Source organism: Mandrillus leucophaeus, unplaced genomic scaffold (assembly GCF_000951045.1).
Source record: "Mandrillus leucophaeus isolate KB7577 unplaced genomic scaffold, Mleu.le_1.0 Scaffold100, whole genome shotgun sequence".
NCBI classification, from domain to species: domain Eukaryota; kingdom Metazoa; phylum Chordata; class Mammalia; order Primates; family Cercopithecidae; genus Mandrillus; species Mandrillus leucophaeus.
In genome coordinates this window covers 861,690-886,061 of record NW_012098099.1, presented here as the reverse complement: position 1 = coordinate 886,061, position 24,372 = coordinate 861,690, and the positions used below count along the sequence as shown (strand labels likewise).

The window sequence follows — 24,372 nt, the reverse complement described above, 5'->3', positions numbered from 1 at the left end:
AGCCTCTCTGTATCTCATTGGTAGAATAACTACAGCATTCGAATAGTGTCTGGCTATTATACATTGGGCTTGGTAGTATGCTGTATTTAATTACCTATCCTTCACATAAGAGTTTTGCATTGGTTCTTGTAGAAGAACAACAGATATGGGATTATTATGTTCCACACGGCTCCCACAAGGCTGCAATGAAAGTCCTGAATCAAGGACTCTAAAATCAAATGACTCTTGGGGTCATCTGGCTTGACCAGGGCAGGAATCCCTCCCATGTCATCCTGGTGAAGAGCCCACGTGCTGCCCTCAAAACATGCCCAGCAGTTGCCTTTCCCTACCAGAGAAGGGCTGTTCCATCCATAGTGCACGTAAACATGTGTTTGTATAATATCATTTTAATTGGGCAAAGGATGTTAGAGTAATAACAAAAGAATTATTTTCAAAGATTTTAAGTTTTATTCACATCAAATACTTTTATGTCTTATATTCTGTTTTAGATCTTGTCATTGTACATACATAACTCTACCATTTTATCATTCAAGTTTACTTAATAGTTATCCAGCTTATTTTCTATTGTATTCTCATATTACAAACATTTTCTACTTTTCTAAAGAGGTGTCATAATGATCCATTTTAATGACTGTGCAATATTTTATCTAGTTTAGTACTGTAATAAACTATTTTCAATATTTACGTATTTTGAAACATAATGCAGGTTTTTATGCAGTTATCTTATTTCATTTTGAATAATATCTTCAAGCTATATCCTAGGAATATATTCTGAGTTAAAGGGGGATAAATATTTTTGCAGCTCTTGATAATCTATTTCTAAATTGCTTTCCAAAAGGATTATGCTAGTGTACACGTCCCCCAGCCATAGATCTGCATAGTGGTGTCAATACAGACTTTCCAGCATTGAATAAATTTTCTACATTATTTTTGTTGATTTAAAAGTCAAAAGTAGTCTTTCGTTGCTCTTTTTGAATCAAAAAATCCCACTGATCCCAATAAGTTCTTTCTGGAACAACAGAGAATAAATTAGCTGAGAGCTTCAAATACATGCAGACAGGATCGAATGGAAATTCACTGGAAGAACAGCATGTAAACGTAAGTTATTACTTGTAAAGGTATTTGAGTTCCTCAGAAGAAGTCCAAACCAAATGAAAATTTCTAAAGATACCAATGAAATGCAACTTTGAAATTTTTTTCTACCAATCATTTTTTAAAAATGGGATACAGCATGTTTTTTGGTACTTCTTTGGGAACTTTCTGACCCTGCTTAAATGGAAGGATGATGTTTTTAAAATCCATGCCTTGGTTCCACAGGTAAGTGAGCTAGCTTTATCTGTTTCCTTGCAGCCACTTCTGACGGCACAGCAGTTAGCTTCTGCTGTGGCCGGCGTGATGCCGGGAGGCCCCCCAGCCCTCAACCAGCCAATCCTCATCCCCTTCAACATGGCGGGACAGCTAGGAGGCCAGCAAGGACTGGTTCTTACACTGCCAACAGCGAATCTCACCAACATCCAAGGGCTGGTGGCAGCAGCTGCAGCTGGAGGCATTATGACTCTGCCGTTGCAAAATCTACAAGGTAATCCATAGTGTCCATGCGCCACGTAAGGCTCTACCAATTGGCCAGTATTCTCTGAAGCAGACAAAAAAATGTGCCTAGAATGGTGAATGTGATTCAGAGTTGCTTCTGCCCTAAACAATATGGAAGGCTTCCGTAGGAAGCAAAATTTTCAGTTGTCTGTGAATCCTGAGCTTGCGCAAGCCACTGGTTTTATCAATCCTCATTTCCTAACATTGGTATCAAAACTTTTCAGGTCTCCTGGAAGCATTTATGGGTCAATCATTGCATGACGTATCAAAAACTTTAAAGTAAAATTCCTGTGTTGTTATTTGAAGACCTGAGTTATCATCTCACCAATTCTTCAATTTAGCCATGGGTAAAGAAAAGTTAGAGTTTGCTTGTTTGTGTTTGAAGTGATTGGAACATCTCAAATACAAGATATTATTTGGAATAATTTATTAATGATTATTTTGCTCTACAAAGTATGTTTTAGTTATAGCTATTAAACAAAAATTGTGTTACTTGAGCTCATATTTTGCAATGAGAAAAATAGACTTGTATGTTGAACCTTTATATTACAGGGGCATATAACAATCAGACTCTAATTTTACTTAGGAAGGGTAGTTGTCTTGATATTATAAAGGTTTTGACTTTTCTTTAAAAGATTTGGTAGCATTGACTGATAGGTTGACTTACAAAAGATTCTGTCAGAGGAAGAATTATTTTGGTGGAAAATGACCTGAATGTAAGGAGGATGCCTGCTAAAGAGAAAATGAATTTATTTTGGACTAGTCAAAGATGTTTGATTTCTTCATATATATAAACATTAGCAATTAAATTTTTTGCAGAATGAGGGCTTGTCTGGGTAAGTTATCAGAATGGTAATTTAAAATACTTTTTTAGTTGGTCAAATGTCAGGGCTTCTTATAATTTATTGAAGAATCAGTCCATAAGACTAAGAAACAGACCAAGTAAGAACTGGTTAACTCTTGACCCAAACTTCTTTCCATGCTCTGTGTTCTGCTACCCCACCCATTGTTGCCACTTCTTGACTTCCATTTTAATGTTTAAAACAAAGTCTCTCTTGTACCATTAAATTGTGCCAAGAAACCTGCCATTCATAAATCATGCATGCCCAGGATACGCTAATGCACAAACTTTGCTTGTTTCAAATTTGAGAGTGCCTAGGAAGCCAGATCTCAAGATTAAGCAAATAAAGCAGGAATACACAAGGTGAAAGCCGTAGCAACAAAGTGTAGGGAGAGGCTTTTTAATGTAGGTGGATGATGAAATCTTAATGAAGCAATGGGCATTATCAAAATGCAGCCTTCCATTTGGAACATTTGCACTTATGGGAATATTGAATATTATAAATAAACATAAGCTTGAAGAGCTCCTAGGCCACGAATTAATCCTGCTTGGTTAAGATGGATGCCAAAAATCAGAGTTTAAAAAAAAAAGTAAACTTGTTATTTCTTGATCATGGTTTAGTATTCTTAAGATACTAGTACCTGTTTTTTTAAGGGTTCAAAATTAATGATTGGTCCAACGTGGACTTCTTCCACCAAGATTTTCCCTTTTGTTTTTGTTTGTTGTAAATATCAAAGTTCAGTATTAGCTTATAGTTAGGAGTTTGGTTCTTTGGGGCACCTCTGGTTTCAGAAAAGGAATCCCAAGCTTTGTGGCCTGATGAAGTAGAGGAAACAAAAGCACTTGCTTTTCTTATCCCTGGATGCCTCTGACACAAGTTCCCTCTCAGCGTCATCTTCAGAAGTGGGTTGGAGTTGATGTCCAAGCTCTTGTCTGCTACACAAGCACAAGTGAACATTTCCCCCTTTGTCTTCCTCTTTGAAATTTCACTGACGTTGGAGGGAAGGTGATGAGGTTATTAGAATAAAACACCTCCCAGTTGCAAATCAGCTCGTTATAGGAAAAGCTTTCTAATTAGGCTTAACATCAAACTCCTTCCCCAATGCCTTCTGCTTTAATATCTTTGTGAATGAATCCCAAGTCCTAAATCGCTGTCAGGATCCAGGAAAGTTCTACCTTCCAATTTCCTTGGGATTTTCTATTCCTTTCATATAAGTCTCAGGCAACCCAGAAAGAGGTGGTCATCCTAACGAGAAGTTCAAGGGCAATAAGGATGGTAATCAGGGAAGTCTCATGCCTCGAAAGTGCCCAAGATGAATGTCCACCACCTAAAGGGCAAAGCCAGTGGTTACCTTGCAATCAGTCCACCAGCAGCCATCCCAAAGTTGATTTTCCCACCTTTAGGTGACCTACTGCACAGCCTTTGACAATCCCTAGGCAGAATCAATGGCTTATGGAGCTTCCCAGGTTATGTTGCAGAAGTAGTGGGACTCTTGGGATGGTGGTGAATGACTGACAGACTGAAAGGTCGTCTGCAGGGATTCTGAGACTGAGCCAGTCTTCAAGATGACCTCAAATCTCATCCTCTCTCAAAGGTTAAGGGTGAGAGTCTTGTAAATGGACTATCAGTACCTTAGAAGGAATCCTTACACGCATCCATACAGTCAACAGCGAGGGGAGAAGGCTGTTTCCTTTCCCCCGTCTCTTTCCTATACAATAAATATAGTAACCTCAGGCCAAGGCTTTTCAGAGTCTTTAAAAATGACTCTTAAGTCTGCTCATCTATAATAAACACCCCACTTCTCCAGTGATTTTATAAAATAGATTTGGTGGGTGATTGTGAGGGGGAGGTTGCACACCTAGTCTGCACACCTAGTCTGAAGCAGAGCCTGTTACCATGTAACATGCTTGGTCATGAATAGTTCCCTTTTCCTCATTGTGAAGTGTTAAGCTTTTATTCATGAAACAGTTCGGCCAACTGGAATTATCTCCAGCCTTCCTACCCAGCCCTCCAGCCTGTCTGTTATTCTAGCTCAATAGTCACAAATTTGCTAGGATGAAAGGAAAAAAAAAAAGTTGCTGACATCAGTCCCTTAATGGTTTGGAATTCAGGGATAAGATTTCAAATATTTTCCTTTTTACTGAAGTGATTGAGAGCTTGTTCATTTACATCCCCTATCAAGTCACACGGAATAGCTCTCAGAGCCTCGGAGGCCGTGATTTACACATGTATTTTAATGAGCACTCATGACATGCTGTTACACTGAGAGCAGCTCTTCTCGACTCTGACAGCGGGGGTCATATCACAATCTCCTCTCAAAACATGGTCCCCAGGCCAGCGGCATCAATGTCTCCTGGGAGCTTGCTGGAAATACAGGATCTCAGGCTCTACCCGAGATGCCTGAGACCCTCTGAACAGAATCTGCATTTTTAAAAGATCCCCAGATAATCCCCATGCACATTAAAGTTTAAGAAAAGCTGATCTTAGGGAGATTATTCAAAGTTTATTAGGCAACTCCCTGCTTTCATCTGTTTGGGGTGCTATAAACATGAAAACCATAGGCAGGGTGGTTTATAAACAACAGATTGTATCCCTCACAGTGCTGCAGCCTGGGAAGTCCAGGATCAAGGCAGATTCGGTTCTGGTGAGGGCCCACTTCCTGGTTCATAGATGTCTACCTGTCTTTTTACTGTGTCCTCCCACTGCAGAAGGGATGAGGGAGCTCTCAGGGTCCCTTTTATAAAGGCACTAATTTCATCTTGAGGGTTCCACCCTTATGACCTAATCTGCTGATCTGCCCCACCTGCTGATACCATCACTTTGTGGGTAAGGATTTCAACATATGAACTTGGTGGGGTGGGGGGAACACACATCCAGTCCATGGTATCCCCTAATATCACCAGCAGCCAGAATCAGAGACTCTTGTGATAATGGAGGACCCACGTGAGGCAGTGAATGTCCTCATTAATGCTCCTGCTCTCACTCACCACCGCAGGCCTCCAGATGAGAATGACTGAAAGGAATAATGTGTGGGAACATTTCTGCTTCTGTTAGGATTTTCATATCCTCAAGACCAAGGGAAGTTCTCTTACATAATGGAAGCCCTCTTGAAGTCCTTGCTCTGAGATTTTATCCAATGAAAGTTTTGCTTTGCTGATAAAAAGACTTTATAACTCAGCAGAAAACCTGGATGTGTGGTCGGAGGATTGTTTTCTCTTTCTCTCAGATCCTTCCCAGCAAGAAAGAGATTCATTGCTGTCTCATCAGTGATGAGGTCTTATTGTAAGAAGACACACAGTTGTAAGGAGTTAGACATCTTGCAGGATCCTAGGAACAGCCCTGTAACCCAGCCTCATTGGAATCTGGAATGAAATTTGGGCATTAGAGCATCCAGCAAACCCACGAGGCTGCAGGCTACATCATCCTCGCCTCTGCAGGAGGCATGCATCTAATCCCCACGCCCAGAATGACTAATGACCCATCTCCCTGTCTTCTCCTGCTCCCTCCAGGACGTTTCTCTACTGCATTGGTTGGCTTTTGGCTGAACCATAATTCCAGTTCACTCATGTTCCATTTTGTCTCCTCTAAGGTTAGGCATCTTTCCAATTCATGTACCTGTCAGGAACTCTTCATTTTTCTCTATCTCCATCATCTTTATCTTTATCCTTATCTCCATGTCTATCTAAAATTCTGACTATCCAAGAGAGAAATTACCGTGAGGCTGAGACTTTTAATTTAAGCTATCTCGTGTCACTGGCCAGACTGGAGATTGACTGCCCCCAGATTGAGACGTTCATTTCTGTCTTCTCGGCTATGACGTGGGTGGAAAGTGGGAAGCCAGAATGATGTGGTATGGAACATGAACAAGCAAGCTTAAGAAACATGCTGAGCCTCCCTCATCAGCAGAAGGGGTGGCAGGTAAGGCAGGCTGGACATTGGCCTTTCTGTTGGGAACAGTAAAAGCCAGTAGGGCCTCCCATGAGCAAAGACTGAGACAAATTCTGAGCTCAGGAGATGCCAATGGTGAGGTTTAGGTTCTGACTATTTTGAACGATGTCCTTGGAAGCTCTGGGTGGGATTCAAACCCAGAAATGCTCTAGATAAGACCTAGAAATGACCTCCTCCTCAAAGCCCTGTGTCCCTACGTGAAATAGCTGAGTTCTGTGCCCTCTCCTACCTTGCCTTGAGTGCCCCTCTCCCCTTGCAAGTACCATCCACCATCAGCTACACTGGGTCTCTCCATCCCTGTGTCCTTCATCCCATGTTTATTGGGCTTTGGCCTCTGATGACTGTAAGCAAGCTCACACCTGTGAAATAAGACGAATAATGGCCATAAACTCCAAAGAAAGAAGATAACTAAGCTTGCTCTGTCACATACTCCATAAGCTCCTTGAAAAGTCAGTGTCTTCCCTTTTTATTACTTTGGAACACAGATAGCTGCATTAAAGATGTACAGTCCTAGGGTAAAAACAGAGGTTGTTAGTTGATGTAGCAAAATAAAATCCCCTTTATGGAGCTTATGCAAATGTGTTGGATCTTTTGCTTTTTTGAAACATAGGCAGGAAGTGAAGATATATACAGCCTCGACGTGAGGGACAACAGGCAGCAAAGGGGTTAATGGGACGGTAGAGCTGAGTCTACTTCTAGGACAGATGGTTCAGGTTAGTGACTTGTTCTCACAGCATAGACCAGAATGACCTACTAATCACTGTAGGCAACATAAATGGAGAATATAAATGTGCTACATAGGAGATTTATGTCAAAGTGTGAACATTCCAGTTAAGTCAAGCATAACATTTAAATTAATGACCAAAAATACATTAAAGAGTGCTGCTAAACCTGAACATGGAAAAGCAATTAGGTTCAAGGCCAGTTGAAAAATCAAGGCCAAGGATGGTTTTTCTTCCTTTTGCTCTGTCAGGAAACCTGCCCTGGTTTTCTCTGACTCCCCATATTAAAGCCTGTGGATGCTGAAGTATGTGGGAATAGTTTGGGGATTAGGGATTTCATGTGCAAGTTACATTATATTCCCTTTGTTTGTGTTGTTGTTTTCACTGAGGTATGCTTTACATACAAGAAAATGCATGGACCTTACTTGCTTAGTTCAATGAGTTTTGATAATTGCATCCACCCATGCAGGCTCCATCAATACAGAAAACATTTAATTATCTCTAAAAGATTCCTCTGTGTCCCTTTGCAGTCCGTCCCCTCCATCCAACCAGGTAATCTGTTTTTTTCCATTCTAGAACTTCACACAAATGGATTCATATTATATGTATTCTTTTGTGTCTGGCTTTTCTTGTTCGACATAATGTTTTTGAGATTCATCCATGTTGTTGTGTAAACCACTAGTTCCTTTCTGTTAATTTCCAAGCAGTGTTTCATCATAAAAATATGCCACATTTTGTTTATCTATGACCATTCCAACGTCCCAGTGGGCAGACATCATGGAGGTTCCTTGATTGTGTGTCTCTAGGGAAGCACCTTTGGCCACTGTTCTCCTTGGCCCTTGGCCACACCCCTGGGAGATTCTTTCCTGTCTGTTATCTTCCTTGGCCAATCTGATGAGGAAGTTGAGGAATATACCTTTCTTCGGGGAGTTTCTCAGTCCAGGTATAACTTCTGCAAGCTGGAGGTCTAACGGGCTGCTTGATGTTTCCAACAGATAGGGATGTGTAGCTCCTTTGAAAATGCAGTCTCTCAGAAAAGGGAATGCTTCTGATCTTTCTGCTTCTGGTCAGTTCCCTGTGCCAAAGTTTTTTCCAAGACAGACATCTTGAATCTAATTTATTTTGCTTTTTTGTTTCCTACACACCTCTCTTTCAATTAAATCAACCTTGATGTGAGGGCACTCTGGCCTCCTTGGTGTCCTTTGCACGTACTCCTAGCCTAGGGCCTTTTGCACAGGCTGTTCTCTCTGCCTGAAGCACTCTATTCCCACCCAGAAAGCATCAAACCTTCCTTCCTCCTCCTCCCCTGCCTCAGCACTCCTGTCTCCCTTACTTGCTTTCTGCATTTTCTTTTTCCCTAACACTTAGGACCTTTTACAAAATCTCAAGAATGTTTAAGTGTTTTTCTTTATTTGGCCTTCTTGAGCATTTTGGGTGATGCCTACTGTAGCCATCGAGGGCAGGGTCAGCAGTGTTGTGATGCTTGGGCCTGTTGCTGTAGAGGAGAATCTCTGTGTATAATGTATTGCTAATATGCATCATTTATGTCTGACTCTGCCCCTAGAATGGAAGCCCTGTGACAGGCATCTTTATTTGGTTCAATAAAGTGGCCCAAGAACAAAGGAAGTGTCTGGTTTACTTGTAAAAGGTGCTGAAGTGTGAATGAGTGAATTTTAAGTAAGAGTCCAGTAAAGAGAAGTAAAGAGAGCATTCAATGTAGAGAAGAAGGCACGAGGAGACCAGAGTCTACAGGTTCTATCAATAGCTCTGTCTGTTCAATGAAAATTTGGAATCCAAGGTGGCAAGAAATCAGACTATACATGCAGGAAGAAGGCAACACTGAGGATTTTGTATGCCTTGATGTGTGTGAGTGTGGCCATCATAGAGCCTGAAATGTTAGAGATTAACATACTTAAAAACAATGCAGTTATGCTATAATTTTTCATGGACATATGTTTGCATTTACTTATTTATGCCTGGGTAATCCCAAGAATTTGAAGCAGCTTGTGATGCAAGAAACAAGAAAGAGGTCGAGAGTAGTGGCTCATGCCTGTAATCCCAGCATGAGGCAGGCCAATTACCTGAGGTCACGAGTTCAAGACTAGCCTAGCCAACATGGCAAAACCCCGTCTCTACTAAAAATACAAAATTTAGCTGGACATCATGGTGGACACCTGTAGTCCCAGCTATTCAGGAGGCTAAGACATGAGAATCGCTTGTACCTGGGAGGCAGAAGTTGCAGTGAGCTGAGATCGTGCCACTGCACTCCAGCCTGGGCAACAGAGTGGGACTCTATCTCGAAAATAAATAAATAAATAAAAACAAGAAGCGAGACAGAGCAAAATCTTTTTAATAGAAAAAGAAAAAAACCTAGAATAAGTTTTGGAACTAGAAGACAAATCAAAACTATGTATCAAGTTATATAGTTTTAATTATCTGACAGTAAAGGACCACACCAGTTTGACAGAAATCAACCTATTTATTTTTGTTTTTCTATTAAGACAACGTTTATTCATTTGTTCAATGAATACTTACTGAACTTTCAAAGCATTAGAGGTCGTGATCTGGACTTAGGACATAGCAGTAAACAAAGAGTTCCTTAATGTACATGTGTGCCAGTTGGGGAGTGAGGCAGATGGAAGTGGGGAAGTGTGGCACGGATGAGGACATGATGCATTTTATGCAAGGTCATAAGTCGTGGTTTCTACACTGCACAGAGACCCAATGAACGAGAGGGATTAGGCTGTCCAGTATCTGAGGAAAGAGTGTCCTAGGGAGAAGTCCTAAGTGCTACGCACAAAATCTCAAAATCTCCAACAGGAAGGTGTATTTATTTGTTGATTTCATATTACATATGGATCATAGGTGTGCACTGACTCTGCTGCACATCCTCTGCCTTCTAGGATCCAAGCAGAGGAAGCGGCCCCCGTCTGGGATATGGTTTTTTTTCATTACAAAGGGAGCAGGGAATGCCAGAACTACAGTGGCTCTTAAAGCTTCAGCTCAAGAGCTGCTCATATCACTTCCACTCACGTGCTGTTGGCCAGACAAGTCACCTGGTCAAGCCAGCTGCTAGGGGTGTGGAGGAGGAAAATAAGTAACCCTAAGAGGACAGAGGAGGAGCACAAAATTGGAAACTATATGACAAGGCGCTGTGTCCAACAGCCATTGCATTAACGATATGCTGCAGAAGTATTTGATTTAGGTGATTCTTTCCAACCCTGAGGTTCTAGAATTCTATTAAGTGAACCCGTTAGATCACATGGTCCATCCATGTGGTTTTTCAGAACACACACATTACCAATTTCTAACCATAGAATTCAAATGATAAACGTAAAAATGGGTAACAAATGTATGGGCCAATTGGGGACTGTTTAAAATAGCAAATTAGGGCATATGAAGCAATGAATTTATTAATGTAACATTCAGGACAAGACAAAAGTAGAGGGATGACAAGCAGATCAGTGGTTGCTGAAGTGGGGGGCAGGTGAATTTAAAGGAGTACAAGGGAATTTGGGGCTGATGCAACTGTTCTCTATCTAGATCGTGGTGATGGTTCACTGTTCGTGTTTGTCAAATTTGCACAAAAGGGGAATTTTATGGTATGCAAAATATGTTTCAGTTTTTCCCCAAAAAGAGAAAACATAAGTGAATGCTATAGGGCTTCACAAAATACCAACTTTTTTAAAAACAAAGTTTAAATACAAAACTTCTAATGAAATTAAAACTAGGAAAATCTTTATGGAAATGGGAGACTCAAGTTCCCCATTAAACGATGTTGTTTGCTCAATTTCTCAGATACAGAAGCTAACACTAAAATAATCAAGATTTCAAATGCCTGTAATGTGACTCCAATTGTTTAAAGGAAGCCCCTTCCCCACCCACACACACAGTCACAGAGAGAGGGAGGAAATGATAAAAGATAAATACTGTATATCACAAAGTGTTGCTGGTAGATTCCAGACAATGAGAAATTCTTATATTAACAAGTTTTATTTTAAAATCAGAATACTTTCTATTCATTAAGGTGGAAGGCCATATCCACAACATAATTACTAGCATTGCCAAGGTTAGGTTTATGGGTCTGCTGTCTTGACCTTCTAACCACCTTCTTTAAAAACGCAACTCTCAACACAAAGTGCATTAATTCTCATATTAAAAACAATACAACCACAAAGCAATTCTATGCATTCATTATGTATGAACAGTATTTAATATTAATAAAATTGTCTTTAAATGTGCTTGATTTTGTTGATTGAAGGAGAAATTGCTGGCAGGGACGTGGTGGGTGGGAATGGAAATATGTGCTAAACCTTCTGGTACCATTCTTGAGGAAGACAAGTAGTTGGCCAGATGCACCACTTTTTCTTGTGATTTAATTTTGTGCTATTCTAGTGATGACCACACTCAGAAAGTTGCATCCCCGCTGGCATCGTGAACGTGAAAGCAGAGATCCATTACCACTCACAGAAACGGGCCATGCAGTACCTGCCACAGAAATGAGAAGAAAGGACTTTGGTTCTTAGTACGCAATGATACGTGGCTTGCTGTCACAAAGCTCAATATTAAAAATACCTAGTGCATAAATTCATATTCACAGTGTTATTCAGAAGAGCTCCACAAGACACGCCATACAATAATACCAAATCCACCATAAAGAAGTTATGAAAAGTAGTTGCAATGTGTCTTACTTTGGCAGTTTTTCAAACCTCTGTATCTCTGAGGCTTTAGACTTTTTATTTAAAATACCTGGAGAGCCTGTTCTGTAGTACATTATCCTTGAAGCGGGTGTCACTGAGGCACTGGGGCATGGATTAAACTGGAAGCACATGAATGAGGAGTATGACTAGTATACTGCGTATTTAAGAGATACTGTCAATGGAATAAAGCATTGTCAAAGGATAATGGTTTCCAGCTGCCACATAAATGTCAAAGCAAAGCCAAAGCATTTATTTTCAAAGCAAAAGGCAGGAAAGTAATGTGATCCCCAGTTTGCACATAATAAGACTGTAAATCAGGGCTTCCGATGGCATCAAGCAATGATTCTACACTAGGATGTGCAAACTGGATTAGATTCCAGGCCAGCTATCAGAGTTGGCAAAAGTGAGTAGCTCTTTTCCAAGATGGCTGCCACTAGAATGTCACTGATGCCTAAAAAAGGAAAAGACTGTGTTTGAAATTCACAATCTCACTCCACTACCATGGATGGAAGGGAAGCGGGTTTACTTGCTCACTTCTCTTCTGGAACCAAAATACAGAGAATTTCTCTATCCGAGGGAAGCGTGGGGACAGAGAGTGGGGGGTTATTGAAAATAAGAAAATGGGAGACGGTTCCCAATTCTTCTTGGCCCACTGTTTAGAGAATGGAGAACTAATGCTCTCCAAGAAAACCGTATCTTCTCTTATGTGCGTAATTCTTGCAGGGCAGATTCCTAGTGAGAGGTCACAGCTATTCTATCTCAGCTTCCTCTGGGGAAAAGCTAAACCTCATTTCCTTCTATGAATTGTGCCCAAAGATTGGTTGATAGATTTCACAAATACTTACCAAGCATCTGCTATTTGCCAGGCACTATAGTAGGCACTCCAGTCTAGTTAGGAGGCTGTTGCAGGAATCCAGGGAGAAGAGGTCCTGGTGGCAATGATGGAGAGCAGGGGACTGATTTAGGATGCATTAACAAGGCGGGTTTGATAAGACTTGGTAATAGGTTAAATGTAGAGGAATAAGAGGATAGAGAGAGGAGATCCCTAGTTTAAGCTGACCATGATTCGTTCAAATTTCCTGTAGAATACTGAAATGGAGATACCAGTAGCCAGTTAGTAATACCTGGATCTAGAATTCAGAAAAAGATTTGTACTGGAGATCCTGACACAGAAACCATGACTAAAGCTAGGAAGGGAAGAGATTTCTTGGGGAGAAGAGGTTAGGGAAGGAGCACCACTCTTCAAGCCCTGGAAGAGGAAGGGACAGGCACAATGGAGGCTAAGGAAGCATTCTCAACTTGTCTAATCATTGTGCACCAGGTTATGTGGGGCTCCTGTAGATATCTCTGTGTTTGAACTCTTTTTCATGGACCTAATCTCCACATTAATGTGGGTGTTTTTTATTGTTGCTTACCCCTTATTTAGCTGGAATGCAACAAGAAGGAGCCCAAAAAAAGTATGTCAGTTTGCTTTTTAATCTTCTAAGGATTTGTCAGGTTTCCATGTATAAAGAAGCTATTTTAAGAGCGTCTACATGAAAGTTTCAACAGTGTTTGCTCTTTTGCTGAAAAGTAACTCGATTGATTTAAATCTATTATTTAAAAAACGTAGTTGTAGCCTTAAAATCTCAAAATGAAAATGTTTGAGTCCTTTTTTCCCTTCCTTTCTTCTTTTTAAAGAACCTTTGGGTCATGCCTGCTATCCTCATGTAGGGCAGTGGAAACGGCACCATTATGTTTAGATCTGGTGCTATAGGGAAGAATATTTGTGCTTGTAAAAACTGTGGTTTAAATAATACAGTTTTAATTTTCTGGAACAATTTACCTTGAAAATTATATTTTATTAATATTGTAAGTAAACGTAATCTTTGAAAAATACTTGGCTCCATGTTCGCCTTTTACTTCAGTTTAGTGTTATCTCCTCCCAACTGTGCCTACCAAGTTTACAGCCAAAACTAAAATAATGAAAAAGAACATAGTATGTTTGTCATTTGTCACTGGATTAGGATTAGCACAAATATACAGGTCCATTAACACATTTTTATGCATCTCAGTTCACTTGTGTGGCATTATTTTAGAAATTCTTAGCAGAAAATATATATATATATATATTCAACATTTGACATAAGATAATTTGAGTTTGCTGTGTTTGGAAAATAACTCACATGGGAGAAAGTTGCATTAAATAAATAATAGAGATAAAATTTATACTTCCATATATTTCAAAGTTAATGCTGCTAACTTGCAATAGAATGGTAACATGAAGACACAGTGCTATAATTTGATTGATTTGTTTTGACAGCAGCCAAATAATTGAGAGTGAAAGGTGTCAGCACAGATGAAATATTGTATAAGCCACATTCAGAAGGCAACCCCAGCTGCAGCCGCTACTGGAGTTTTATTTCCTTTGATTTGGTTCTGTTACTCACTTCCAGTTTATTATGAAACCATGAAAGGTGTGCCACTTCCCCAACTAGGGAGACTTTTATGGAGAGAATAGAAATAGGAGTTTGTCAAATAGCTGAACAATGGATATAGACAAAAGAATCTAAGGTGGCAGTAGCATACCAAGCTAAATTACATCAGTCTCTCTCTTCCTTTTGCAACTTGATGCCCTAGTACATTTTCTCTCATTGTGAAGTGATTCTTAGTCAAAGCATTTTCCAGCCCCTTGACAAGAGATGGGGGAAAAAAGAGGGGTGTACTTGGCACCATCTCTGGGACCAGATAAGCATTTACGCAACTGAAAACCCGAGCCCCTGGTAGGAATAAGATCTGAGATGTTTAGTTAATACAGAAGCTACATGGTCAGGAGAGGATTAATTAGGACAAGGACTCTGCACTCAGGCAAACATGGATCATGGTAATTAATAGAGTGGCCTGTGAATCACACTGACCAGATTTACTTCCAGCCCTTCTGCTGGCTATGTAGCCTAGACGGCACTCTGATTTCTGAGATTTGCTTTGCTTGTCTATTTTTTAGGGTTCTTTTAAAAGTTAAATGTGATACTGTACGGAACATACCTAGCACGGTGCCTGACACTTAGTAAGTGCACAATGAATGATGGCTACTTTCATTATTTAGAGCTGCAAAATCCAATATGGTAGCCATGAGCCACACATGGCTATTGGGCATTTAAAATGTGGATAGTTGAAACTGAGATACGCCGTAAGTGTAAAATTCACACAAATGCAAAGTATCTCATGTATATTATATATTAATAATGTGTTGAAATTATATTTTGGATATATTAATTTAAATACAATATCTTATTAAAATTAATTTCAGCTTTTAAAAATTTTTTAAAATATGGACACCAGAAAATTTTAAATTACATGGGTGGCTCACATTTGCAGCTTACATTATGTTTCTCTTGGGCAACACAGGCCTGGAGGATCTGCCTATACATATGGCACTGGTTAAAAGCTATGTTCATTAAAAGTAAAAATAACAGTGTACATGTAAATTGTGGACCTTCAGGCAGGAAATCACAAAGAATCCACTTTGGTAACACAAATTAGAGAGAACACATTTTCTAGGTTCTCTGCTATAGTGTAGAAACTACTTGGGATTTTTATCTATACAGAGAGAAAAAGGATGCAGTTTTATGAGCAATTTCCATTCATCAGAATCTAAAATTATCTCTCTTTTTTTTTTTTTTTCAAGACAGTGTCTTGCTCTGTCATTCAGACTGGAGTGCAGTAACACGATCTCAGCTCACTGCAACCTGAACTTCACAGGTTCAAGCGATCTCCTGCCTCAGCCTTCCTGGTAGTTAGGATTACAGGTGTGTGCCACCACACCTGACTAATTTTTGTATTTTTAGTAGAGACTGGGGTTTCACCATGTTGGCCAGGCTGGACTGGAACTCCTGACCTCAAGTGATCCCACTCACCTCGGCCTGCCAAAGTGCTGGGATTACAAGTGTGAGCCACCACAGCTAGCCCAAAAATTATCTTTTCTTTTTAAAAATTAGTACACTTTTTACTATGAAATATAGAGAAATTATGTGCTTTAACTATATTTGTAATATTTTTTAAAAACACAATATGAAGCAAGAAGGATAAAATGTTAGAATTTGTGAGAACAGTGTGATGAGTACACAGCCCCTCTGTATGTTATTCACTGTAGTTATCTTTATGGTTTAAATATTTCAAAATAAAAGACATTAAAATGTTTTAAAATGCTCCTTAGGAATTATACTTCCATATCCTTAATAAATTAACAAATAAGCTATCTTTTTTTTCTGGGATTAAAAAAATATCTTAACTCATTTGCAGTCTCTGTTAGTTACTCGTTTTCACAACCAAAAGTTAGCTGAATAAAAGCTTAGGCATCCACACAGAATTTGGTTTGTTTAAAAAAAACCATAGGCAATACCGTCTATCACTAAAGAATGTTTCAGAGAGAATGCTAGACCACAACATCAGACATATTAGCAAGGGGCCTGTTGCTTTCTTGCTAAAAGCTTCCAATAATTCAAGAAAGGGTATTTGCAAATTTCTGAAAGTTCCAGGAAAAAAATGAACTGCCAAATTCAATTGAATGCTTGAAAATTTTAGGAGTTATCTATCTGCTAAGGATCCGTTATTCAGTCTGGCCTAGTTAGAGAAGTCGACAAAAGGAAGAGAAGAGACTTGCCATGGCAAAATTGGAGTAAAATATACCTAACATAAAATTTATCATCTTAACCATTTTTAAGTGTACAGTTCTGTAGCACCAAGTACATTCACATTTCTGTGCAATTATCACCACCATCCATCTCTCTAGAACTTTTGCATCCTCTCCAGCTGAAACTCTGTACCCATTAAAACACAACTCCCTGTCCCTCTCCCCCAGTCCCTGACAACTACCATCCTACTTTCTGTCTCTATTAATTTGACCACTCTGGGTACTTCATAGAAGTGGAATCATACAGTATTCGTCCTGTTGTAACTGGCTTGTTTCGCTTAGCATAATGTTTTCAAGGTTCATTCATGTTGTAGCCTATGTCAGATATGTGTTCTTTTTAAAGACTAAATAGTATTCCATTGTATGTATAGCTACTCATCTGTGGATGGACACTTGGGTTGTTTCCAGTATTTGACTATTGTGGATGATGCTGCTACAAACATGGGTGGACAAATATCTATTTGTTTCAGCTTTCAGTTGTTTGGAATATATACCCAGAAGAGGAATGCTAGATCATACGGTAATTCTACACCTAATCATTTGACGAGTTGCCATACTGTTTTCCATAGCAGCTGTGCCATTTTACATTCCCACCAACAGTGCACAAAGGTGCCAGTTTCTCCACATCCTTAACAACATTTACAATTTTCTGAGATTTTTGTTTGTTTGTTTGTTTTGGAGGTTTCTTGTTTTGTTTTGTTTTATAGTAGCTATCCTGTTGGATGTGAAGTGATATCTCATTATGGTTGAAGGAGCATTTTTGAGAGAACAATTACTTACTGACTTCTCCTAATATGGCTTAATCACATTCAAGTAGAATATCAAATATTAAAATAACCTAAGGAGAATGCACGCTTCAGAAGTTGCATTATTTCTGCTTTGTGCCCTTCAAATTGTAAATATCGTCATTATGGTATTTATATAATTGCAGTTGGATTTACACTTTAGGTATATACAACTGTGTTATATATGTAGGTGGAGACTCACGTGAAGGAACATTTCTTTTTACCATGAAATTCTTGCAACACAAATCCTCTTTTTCTGTTGAACTGCAATACAATTAAAGGCTACACTGGACAAAAAATAAAATACCTAGAGATTGGAGGAAAATTTTCCTTAAAGATTTTCAAGTTGTGACTTGCTCAGCAAAATCCTGACTATTGGAATTCAACAGAGGACCTAAACAATCATCCTGTTTTTCTTTGTAGCATTTTTCCCCAACCTTGAAATCTTCCTTACCTTTGAGAGCTATCTAAATCCCTTCCTGAATCACAAGAATTTCTTCCATGCCAGAGTATTGCCTTATTTTCTGCTTTGAATGTCAAGAATGTCTCTGCCATATTCATGCTTTAGCCTAGTGGGAGCTACTGTCTCCTCAGTTTGAAGTATAATACTTACTTTTCTAGTAAATTCTCTATTCTAGCTCTTGTTTTACTCTAGCCTAAATTTTTTTAATTAAAGCCTTCAAGTTATAGTAACAAAATTAAGTTGGTTCTCTACTTGAGCACTTCTATCCAATCCTATATATTTATTAGACATTTTTGGTGTATTTTGTGTTTAGAGTGTTCACATGCAATAGATGATTTTGTTTAAGTCAAGTGTGATATGCAGTTAGTAGAGCTACACTTCACCAGCAAGCTTTTGACATTTATGTCATCTGTACAGTGTGTCTCATACTCTAGCCACAAATAGAATGCAGGATAAAGTAGCCAGGTCACCTCGAAATAAAAGAATCAGTGTACAAAAGCCCCTCAAAATCATAAAATCATTGGTGCTCATAAAATGATACTGCACACTTTTTCAGGAGATTAATGAGTGGGTCATAAAATAGCATTAATTTTTTGGCCAACTTCCAGCCAGGAAGTTGTGTGTTTCCTAGGTAGTACTTTTCCAACTGCAAAAGACTGGCTCTGAGAATATTTGCACTTCACATCATTAATGCTGTTGCGTTTCTTCACTTAAAACAAAAAAAAAAAAAGAGGAAATATAGCTATTGAAACCCCAAACTGCTCCAGCGTTTCTGCCCAGGTGATGTCTTGGGCAGTTATGTCTTTTTAGCTAAATTCTCCAAGTCTTTGGAAATGAGGCTGAGGCAGTTGGAGTGGAATGCTACTGAAAGTTCAGTGGGTCCACGTAGACTGCCCCAACACACATCTTAGAACCATCAATGGCTGCTTTACCTTACGCCAATTAGCAAACTTGAAAATTTATTTATTGGTCACAAGGGTGATAATATTATGAAATACAGACCCAAAAAAAAAAAAAAAAGCAAAAATAATCACTGCTACTAGAAGAAAAAAAAATACCCCACAGCAGTTGATCAGCCTCGTGAATGTCTGTAATGACTGACAGCACATTCATTCACACAGTGGGCACAGAAAAAGGGCATCCCTATTTCCCAGCACAGCTTTTCCAAAATTCTGGGGTGGAGTGGGGGGAGCTAAGCAGACGTGACTGAGTCTGTAAGTGAAATTTTCTCTGTGAAACCTGGGACAGTATTCCATGTCAGTGCTTGCCTCCTGAACGTTCCAGAATATCATATGACCATGTGATTTACTGATTTGCAGTCAGCTGCCAGCTGTATTTTAAGAAGGAGAACTCCAACCACTTCTCACCTGAAATATTTCAATATTGTGTTCACACAGAAATATCATTTATGAATGAATTAAAAAACAAAAACCTCAAACCTCTTTGAACTTCATAGACTCTTGGGAGAAATCAGGAATGTTATCAAACATAAACATCTTTTCAATTCAAAATATCATTAAAATAATAAACTTTCTTCTTTTTGAGACAGGGTCTCACTCTGTCGCCCAGGCTGGAGTGCAGTGGTGCCATCTTGGCTCACTGCAACCTCTGCCTCCTGGGTTCGAGTGTAAAATAATAAACGTTTAATTAAGGAGCTAAAACTCGAAAAGAGGGATGTTTTATAATTTTTTTTTTTTTTGGTTCATAACTGCCCAACTTTCCCCTAACTTAAAGTTGTTTTAATCAGTCTATGTTGAATTCTCATAACAAAAGCACAAGATTACCTTTTCTGTCTGAATATTTCTGAAAAATTCTCAATGTACTGGGATTGAATTTCTTCATCCCTTACCAAAGGAAAACCTGGATTTGAAAGCATGTTCCCTTTTCTGTCTGAATATTTCTGAAGAATTTTCTGTGTACTGGGGTTGAATTTCTTTACCCCCACCAAAGGGAAACATGGATTTCAAAGCATGTTCCCATAAGGGAAAAATTCCACATCCACGACATTCATAGAATTATCAGGTATAAAAGAGACTTTGTCTAAAATTTGATCTATAATTTTCTCTTAAAAACTGGATGATATAGCCACATGTTGTGTATATAATAGATGTATGTGAATGTGTGTGTATTCTTCAGCAACAGTGTTGCACTTTATGCAGGTATAAAATGTTGCCATATTTGTTAATTTTGTCATAACAAATGTTTGATCACATGTGATTTCATACCATAAAACCACATCTGCATTTTAGGGGGAAAATAGAATGCTTCAGGTCTCATGCCAGGTTTTAATGTAGACTTAATTCCTTTTTTAAAAAAGGGTTTAAAAAAAAACATTTTTCTAATGTACATTAAGGATGTTGGAGAGTTCACTGAAGCATATGCTCTGAGCTTTCAGGAGCAATCTGTAGTCAGGCATTTTAAATGAAAATTGATTTGTGATTTACATGGTCAGTGGAAAGAAAATTAACTTATGGATGGTTGTAATGAAATATTAGACAAGTAAAAAAGTAGATGGTGATCTAGTGGAACTAAAAGTCCCATCTGGAAGAATTCTGTGACATTTTTACATTTATCTGTGTTCTGCATGAGTTGTAATGTTAGTGGTAATTTTATGGGACTGAACTGAAATGAAAAGGGTGTTATCACAGATTGCCTACAATATAGGATTGTGTTCAGTGGAGAGGCCTGTATCCTTTTCTCCATTTTCCTATAATATGACTCATTGCACTTTTTTCAGCTACTGTTGTTGAATGCATTCAGCCTTTTACTTGAGGTTATTAAAGAAGAACATCAAATGCTCACAAATACAATCTAACCGCACATTTAAAAGGAACACGGAGGCCTCTCCTTAGTTCTGCATTGTTTAGGTAATGTCTAAGAAAGACCCTTTAAAATGTACGTGAAAGAAGCAAGTGCATTGAATGTAAAGCTTTCACTTTAAACCATTTTTTGTTTGTTTTTTTCAAAAGTATGATTCACCAAAAACCTAGAACATGTTAGCAGGATGGCAAATTTGTATCTTCCTAAAAGTGGGTCATTCAGAAGTTGCCCATTTTTCTCCCTTTTTATTCCAATTTTGTCAAAGCACTCATAATTGTTTCTGTGGTCAGAGAAGAGTGTTCTAGGTAGGAAAGGTCAAGACTCTTCCTTTTCTGTTTGATAAAAAATAAATGTCTATCATACTTCAACAGTAATGAGTTGATGTAAATTTTGAACGGGGGAATGAGTTGCGGGCTTAATTTCACGTGCTGTTCTTCCCTTTACATTGACTATTTTTGACAGAAGGTCATGACTTTTTGAAGTATATCGTTTCCAAATTATTGTGCCTTAAATATTTGGTAAAATTTAAATAGTTTGACCCAGTACTAAAGCATAAGCTGTGAAATTATTTGCCTTCAAATTTCAAAATCCATTTTCTGTCTCTTTTCTTTTCCCTGCTTTCATCTCTTCCTCCATGAACCACAGCTGAACATAAGTAGAACTTCTAAAAATTCTAAATATTAAGGTCTTTGGCTGAATTGGTACTTGTACTATATTTAAATAAATCCACTAAATGTGAGAAATCTTACTTTTAGGATCGATCGTTTGGAATGTCCTCTTTTATTTTCCTTTTTTTTTTTTTTCCATCGAGTTGTGTTCATTTGTGAAATCTTCTCATCTATTTTTCTCACTATTTTCTCTAATAAGAAAAGTGCTAGTCATTTCAATAAGTTAAAATTGTATCATGTTGATTTCAACCAGAGTGGTAGCTTTCTAGCTCTGTGACTACAGAGGTGCTTCTCAGGTGGGGCAGCCCGTGTAGTATCACCTGGGCTTTGTAAAAAATAGCAATTCCTAGCCCCCTTCATAGAGTTCTGATGTAATGAGTCTAGGGTACCTCGTGACGTTGGTACCTTTAAAAAACTCCCTGGTTGAGTGTCCTGTGCAGCCAGGGTTGAGACTACAGCTCTGTAAGAGGAGGTGGTAGGGAAACCCTTTGTGAAATTGCTCTATTTTAGGTGAGGAAGGGAAGGAGAGAGGATGGGGTTGGTGGGCCTGAATTCATCCCTGCCTTTCCAGAAGACACAACTCTACTCTTCCTCTGTGCAGTTTTTGCATTCTAGGAATAATTGTTTGACTCACAGTATCTGGATTTGTGTCTTTGACCTAAATACCCAGACACAAATAGGTTATAGGAGAATTCTGCCTTATTTATTTAATTGCATTTTCAAATCACAGGCTCAAATATATACTTTCATTCCATTGTCTTTATGTAGGTTTGATGACTTAAATTGAGATTTCTGTCCCAATTTAATATAAAATATTTTAAAACTTTTTCCTGAGAACTGGCTAGACGTGTCTGTTTTTGTAGCAGAGGATGGCCTATTGCCTCCATCCTTTTGGCCTGGTTTTTTGTTGTTTTGTTGAAGTAGAAAGCAAATAGCCCTCCCACCAAAACATCCTCTAACGTCAAAACCCAAGACTGTAGCTGTGGGTGCTGACGTAGCATTTAAGCAACCGTTTGACATCCATCCCTCCTGTCATTTCTGCCGCACATTCGGTTCATAACATTTCTAGGGAAAAGGTCACAGATCTGTCACCAGCAGTGTTTGTGGCACTCAGAAAATAAAACGGGGTGGTTAATGATAGCTGGGGCAGCCCACGTAATCACAGGATGCCGCCGAGGTCAATATTCTGTATTGGCTTTCCGTCCTGTCCATCTGAAACAATATACTGGAGTAAATGTAATCAGTAAGTGGTTGCAAATGAATCTTTTGGAGACATCAGCATTACAGAAACAAGAGATTCAAGAAGAGATGCTAAGTGGGGCCTTTGGGTTGTAATTGCAACCCTGGGAGTAATTACCTTAATTAATAGCTGCTAAACCTGGGACCCTTGCTCCCAGGCTCATGGATGAGTTTGCAATTGCTGTTCTGGGAATGTCTTTCGGGCTTCGCAGAAAGTGTCAATGGGGTAAACGCACTCTGGGGACCAGGCTTAGGCACTGAGAGCCTCCTGGCCCCATTTTTTCCTCACCACAAGTACATCCCTGCTGATCAGAGAGCCATCTCCATAGACCACAAAGTAGTGAGTGATGGTTGTGGAATTGGATGAGGAGATCTATTTCAGCACTGAGTTCCTGTTTAGTCAAGAGAGCCTTAAATGCATGCTGTTTCCGGTGGATTGATAGCTCTGGTTAGAAAACAGCAGCCCTCTTGACATTTGCCTGTGAATACATAAAGAGCTCAAGAAAGAGAAAACAATAGGGCAGCTTTTGTTTGCGCATCCTCCAGGCCCACTTCAGTAGGCTGTCTTTAAGAGCTGGCAAACTTGTCTGAAGGATCAGCCACAGGCAAAACTGTAACAAGTTTGTTTCTCGACCTCAGACTTTCCTTTGCCGTCTTTAGTGATGCTCCCTCTCTCCCCTTCTCATCGGGCATCAACTGTCTGAGCCATTCTGCCTTCTCTCCCTGGTCCAAACCTCCTCTCGAGAAAAGTCCCAGTGCACTTGCTTATCCCGAGGTTTCATTTCCCAACAATGATTCCAGAAACACTTACAGGAAAGCAGCCGCTTGGGCCAGCCATCAGGTAACTGGATTTGGGAATTATTTAGAAAAAGAGAAAAACCTCCTCCCCCTCATACCCTTATCCTATAGCCTGTATGACTTCACTAGTAAGATACTAGTTTGTGAGACCCTGATGTTAAAGTTTTCTCAGTAATGATCCGAATATTACCACTCGAAAGATTCCATTCACATGGAAAGTGTGTTAAAGAAACAGGCAGGTATCTCTTAACAGCGATAAGTCTCTCTATTTACTTTGCAATCTTTGCCCTAAACAATGTGTGTAATCCTGGGCCTTGGGATTGGGAGAGAAGGGGAGATACTAACTCCGACGTTTTGAGGATCTTAGTGTTGGTGTACGAACTCACGTGCAGCTCAGATTTATTGAGCACATACTAAATTCTGAGCGCTCTCAAAACTCATCTCACTCACTTGCCACAGGCAGCCTGTCCAGGCATCATCCTCCTCATTGCTCATGGTAGTCAACCAAGGCACAGATGTGATTAAGAGATTTTTCCAAAATAATACAACTAGGAAGCAGTGGAGTCCACGTTTGAACTTGAGTTGTCTGGCCGAGATGCCCTGTCCCTTCCACTGCTCCAGTAACTGGGAATCAGGTTTACCTGCTACTGGTTTGGAACATTTAAAGTGGCTCCCACAAGATCTATAAGAAGTTCAAGGCTGGGCGCGGTAGTTCATGCCTGTAATCCCAGCACTTTTGGAGGCCGAGGTGGGCAGATCACGAGGTCAGGAAATCGAGACCATCCTGGCTGACACAGTGAAACCCCGTCTCTACTAAAAATACAAAAAATTAGCCGGCGTCATGGCGGCGCCTGTAGTCTCAGCTACTCTCACGAGGCTGAGGCAGGAGAACGGCGTGAACCTGGGAGGCGGAACTTGCAGTGAGCCGAGATCGCGCCACTGCGCTCCAGCCTGAGCGACAGGAGACTCCATCTCCAAAAAAAAAAAAAAAAAAGTTCAAGGTAAGCCAGGCACGGTGGCTCATGCCAGTAATCACAGCATTTTGGGAGGCTGAGACAGGAGGATTCCTTGAGGCCAGAGTTCAACACCAACCTAAGCAACATAGTGAGACCCTGTCTCTACCAA

The 24,372-nt window shown here is 39.5% G+C and overlaps 1 protein-coding gene across 2 annotated transcripts in view; it reads left to right on the top strand.

Moving 5' to 3' along the window:
- POU6F2 (POU class 6 homeobox 2) overlaps positions 1-24,372 on the top strand; it is a 500,852-nt gene that overhangs the window by 229,524 nt on the left and 246,956 nt on the right. For both annotated transcript variants that reach the window (XM_011972725.1, XM_011972721.1), the window contains exon 5: positions 1,351-1,579. In XM_011972725.1, the coding sequence (XP_011828115.1) occupies positions 1,351-1,579 (229 nt within the window). The remainder of the gene's footprint in view (positions 1-1,350; positions 1,580-24,372) is intronic.